This window comes from Aureococcus anophagefferens (assembly GCF_000186865.1).
Source record: "Aureococcus anophagefferens unplaced genomic scaffold AURANscaffold_30, whole genome shotgun sequence".
In the NCBI taxonomy this organism is placed as follows: domain Eukaryota; class Pelagophyceae; order Pelagomonadales; family Pelagomonadaceae; genus Aureococcus; species Aureococcus anophagefferens.
The window spans coordinates 25,626-29,879 of record NW_008705589.1 but is presented as its reverse complement, the minus strand read 5'-3'; the positions used below and the strand labels follow the sequence as shown (position 1 = coordinate 29,879).

General features: G+C 52.2%; 2 protein-coding genes across 2 annotated transcripts in view; one reads left to right on the top strand and one right to left on the bottom strand.

The window, feature by feature from the left end:
• Nucleotides 1–222: 222 nt before the first annotated feature.
• On the top strand, nucleotides 223–2,778 carry AURANDRAFT_66976 (hypothetical protein; the record flags this gene model as incomplete). Its single annotated transcript, XM_009042403.1, has 2 exons — nucleotides 223–2,398; nucleotides 2,684–2,778. 2 exons carry the CDS (start codon nucleotides 223–225, stop codon nucleotides 2,776–2,778), a joined length of 2,271 nt encoding a protein of 756 aa, XP_009040651.1.
• A 748-nt stretch (nucleotides 2,779–3,526) lies between these two features.
• The window catches only part of AURANDRAFT_66975 (hypothetical protein), a gene marked incomplete at both ends in the record, with an annotated part of 2,493 nt that continues 1,765 nt past the window's right edge, over nucleotides 3,527–4,254 (bottom strand). The window contains 4 exons of the mRNA XM_009042318.1: nucleotides 3,527–3,571; nucleotides 3,633–3,809; nucleotides 3,854–4,044; nucleotides 4,094–4,210. Coding sequence (XP_009040566.1) covers nucleotides 3,527–3,571; nucleotides 3,633–3,809; nucleotides 3,854–4,044; nucleotides 4,094–4,210 — 530 coding nt within the window. The remainder of the gene's footprint in view (nucleotides 3,572–3,632; nucleotides 3,810–3,853; nucleotides 4,045–4,093; nucleotides 4,211–4,254) is intronic.

Here is a 4,254-nt window from a genome sequence, read left to right as displayed (position 1 = left end):
ATTGCAGTTACCCAGGGCCTGCCTAGTGTGCTGTTCGCGAAGCTGGCATCGGAGGAGATGACTGCGCTTCGAACTTGGTGGCCGAGTTTGAAGACCGCACTTGATCCGCTGCGCTCGATGCGCATGGGTGTTGTTCTAATTGGCAGTGACCTGGGGATGGTAGCAATTAAGGCTGCTCGCTTTGCACCAGCAGCAACCGTCATAAACTGGCGAGGGGATTCGATGGATCGTCTGTCAGCAGTAATAGATCTCAGCAAGATTCTCGCCTCGCGACGTGTCATTGTTGGAAGCGGAACCACCAAAATTTCGCTGCTGCGGACCTTGGCTGGCCCCGGGGGGCCAGTGGTCGTTGCTATTGGGGCTTCGATGATAGTTCGTTGGCTCGCAGCGACCAAAGATGACGTTTGTGATACTGTTGCTCTCGAGGTGCGACTTGGTGCTGCAATCGACATAGGTCAGCGAGTTGCGCTGGTTGAGTTGCCTCGCCTCGATGCATTCGTAGCCGGACTTCACGAATTGGCACCCGCCTGTGCGGCGGCCTTAGATTTAGCGTATGCTGGTGATGAGCTCACCTTACTTCGCGCCGCTCTTCAGCATGTCACGCGGCGGACATCGCATATTGAGCTCTCGGTTGGTGGGACCATGATTTCAGAGCCGCGAGTTTTGCTTGCGCCTGCCGAGGTGCCTCTTGTCTTTCGCATCGAATTTGAGGCTCGTTCGGGTGTGTCACGCCCAAATGGCATATCAGTGGCTGCCGCTATAGCATTCGACCTAATGCACCTTGAAAAAGCCGCGCTACTCCGTGCACACCTTCAGCTGCCATTGGATCATCTTGATTCTGGGATTCTTTCAGAGGCACCTGACCTCTTATCAACAGACCGTCTGTCGCTCACGGTAATCGAAGGTGTACCAGCTCTCATGGTAAATGAGGGAATTCATGCTTTACTCTGGCCAATCATTTCTACTGAACCCTGGGATTCTCCGCGCGGCGTTGAAGTCTGGGACGAACTTGAGCGTGAAATGCATGCGTCGCCCGCAGAGCACCGCGGTGGCCGTTTCTCTCTCCTGGAATTTGGCTGCCGCGACTATTCGGTGGCACTTCACGCGGCTTCGAAGTATCCGAATGCAACTGTGTTGAGCATTGTTGGAGTAGCATCACTATTTGGTGATGCACTATACAATATAGCATCTGGGCGCAAGCTGCAAAATGTTCTCTGCTGTGCAGGTGAGCCATTGGATGACGCTCTCGCTAAGAAGTTTTACGAATCACCTGAGCTTGCACGTTTTGCATTGCTTCAGTCACCTAGCTTGCTAGATGGTCTCGCGGGAGATTATGGCGAATTGAAAGATGGCTCTTCACACCTCGATTTTAAGAAGGCACTCGGCCGTTATATTTCGTCTTCTCTGACGACGTGGTTGCCGTTCCCATCAGTCAAGCACATATCCCTTGCGATGCTTGCATTCTTCCCCGAGACATCCCTTGTCGATGCGCAGAGGATCACGCCTACGTTTTCAATCAATGAACACCCAGTGCCCGCCTTTATGCGATTGCTTCAAGAGACGATCGAACACTATGCAATTATCCCGCTAGATGGTGAGACGCGAGTTTCTATCCGAGAGGCCTACTCGCTTCCCGGTCGGCCGTTCTCGTTCCCTCTTGTTAGACTCGATATAGTCAAGATGACACGAAAGGTCCACCACCACTTCGATTGGGCAAAGGATGGCCACAAACGTACCTACACCATGCACGTTGACGTGAATACATCTCTCGTAGTCCCTAAAACGGGCCTCTTACTCATCCCCGGATCTTGGCGTGACCCAGCGAGCGGGGGTGGTGCGATTGCCTGGAACAGTTCAAAGGGTGATTCACGCTTGACCCTTCCCGTTGGCCACCATGTCTCTGAGGGTCGCGTTGTGCATGTCCGTCTAACACGCGATCATGATGCTGGCTACATACCTTACGGCGTTATCCACTCGTTCACTCTTATCTGTGCTCTCCGCCTTGGCCTTGTCAAGGCTCAGACCAGTGCCATCTACAGGGACTTCGTCAAATTACCTCTGTACGAGGATATGGCCCCGTGGAATATTGCCCTAGCCGCAGGGTCCGTCGAGTATATCGATTACGATACACGTGGAAGGGTCTACGACGCCTACGTCAGAGAGAGTTATCGCGTGCTCTCAGTCCTAATGAACTACAAGCGCACTGTCTCTGACTTCGGTATGTGCGGTGAATCAGCCCATAACCCGTATGGCTTTGGCCAAGTCTCTTCCTGCGTCAAGCCTAGGACTTTTGATGGGAGTTGCGACAAATCTGAAGTTCCTGTCCCATGTGATGATGGCAACTGCCACTCAGACTATATTTCCTGCCTCCGGGCCCTTGTGAATACGCGCCAGCTAGGTCCGGATGCGAGAAACCCAACGCAAAGAGCTGGCCCTCGCCCCATGGCCGGCGTGGTTGACTTGCGGCGGGGTTTTTGAGGAGGTTTACGCGGGGCTGTTCTTTTCGCTGGCCGTTGGTCTGTGCGGCACCGTGCCAAGTCTACCTAGGGCAGCCTCCGTTTAAGTACTAGTCCCGACTAGCCTACTGTGCGCTTCATTTTGTTTGAGCTCTAGAGCTCGAGCGAGTCGATTCTCAGCACCCCCCTTTGTTTGTTGTGGATCCGTCTCACGAAATCCCATTTAGGATACCTCGGAGGTAGTAGTATTTTTTTAGCTGGATCTCAAGAGCTCCCCCGGGCCGAGATTAAAGTCGAGATTACCTTAAATTTACAATCTTAGGCTGAGCGGAGTTCCTAGGGCTGAGCATTACCGGAGTTACCTAAACCCTACGGAGGCCCTTAGGGTGTACGTAGGAGCTCCAACGTGCGTGGCATGTCACAGAACATACTCGTGCTGCCCCTGAGCCTTAGCTCGCTAGTAAGTTAGCTTGCGACCTACTTCACTCAGGGCCCTTTCCCTGCAGGCTCCGTATGGGGCACACCCGCCCAGCTGTGGCTCTGGAGCCCACCGAGAATGGACTGGGGCTTTGCTTCACACCACTTGACCTCAGTTCACGCATTGGCCTCCGCGTCGCCCTGACTCTGCCCTGAAATAGATTTTTTTACTGGAATTCTGAATTGATATCACGTGTCACAAGATACAAGTAAAAATAAATCGTTAGGTTGTTGGAGAGATTTGCACGAGGGTTTTCAAGCGAAGGTTTTCTTCCTTTAGACGCAGATTGTCGAGAACAGTCATACCTGGCGCGGCCCTACGATCGCCGATTTGCATTGGCAAAGATAACGCAAACTGCCTAAACCCTGTGAATGGAATTGCTCTAGTGATGTCACCGGATGCTTGATCGTCCAAGGTTCTTCTCGCAATTTTGTAGCTATCATGTAGTAAAAGTGTGTACTCATGTAGCATATCTCGGTAGAGTGCCTGGTGTCTTTTGAGTTCAGACTTCAGTAGGCAAGTTTCAGTTTTGAAACCGCGGCCTTGTTCCATGCATACTAGTCTGAGATGGTCGAGCTCACAGCGCATGGCGTTAAATTCGCCATGGTGGCTGGAATGTTTGGTCGTCGCCACTGACCTGTGTCGCTGCGCGGGGGGGGGGTTGGTGTGTGTGGGGAGCATGTACACTAGGGAAGGACCTGCATATTGTCAAGAAGTTCCTCTAGTTGAAGACTAAATTGTTGTTGATAGTGAGAAAATTGCTCTTTCATTAATTTGGCGCCTTCACTAAGGTGTTTGCATCGGTCGGCCATGCTATCCACGTTGCGCTCAGTTTCTATCAGTCTATCGTGCTCACCTCCCACTAATTGTACGACCTACAGGTACACCATGATATCCTGGCGACATCGACCTGTTCCACCTGTTCTGCAAGAGACTGGACGCGAGCGTCAACATCATTGATCTGCTCAATAATATTTTGGCTGGTTCTCTCGACTTCTAGCTTAGTGGCAAATTTTTGTGTGGCCCGTTCGAGAGTCTCAAGGTCTGCCAGGGCTTGGTCTAATTGCTTCTGTTGGTTCTGAGCTTGAAGGTCGATTCGTGATCGCAACTCTGCACAACACGCGACTCAAGTACTGCAACGCGGATAAACCGAGCCTACCTGCAGGCTGAGCCATGTCGGAGAACTCTCGAGGACTTTCGCCTCCCTGAGATGTCGCCGTACGTGATGTTCGTGGCAAATCAGCAATCGCCTGATCTAGTATGCGAGTTTTCATGCCTCGGATCGATGTCTGCTCATCAGCGATTGTTCTATACGCCCCC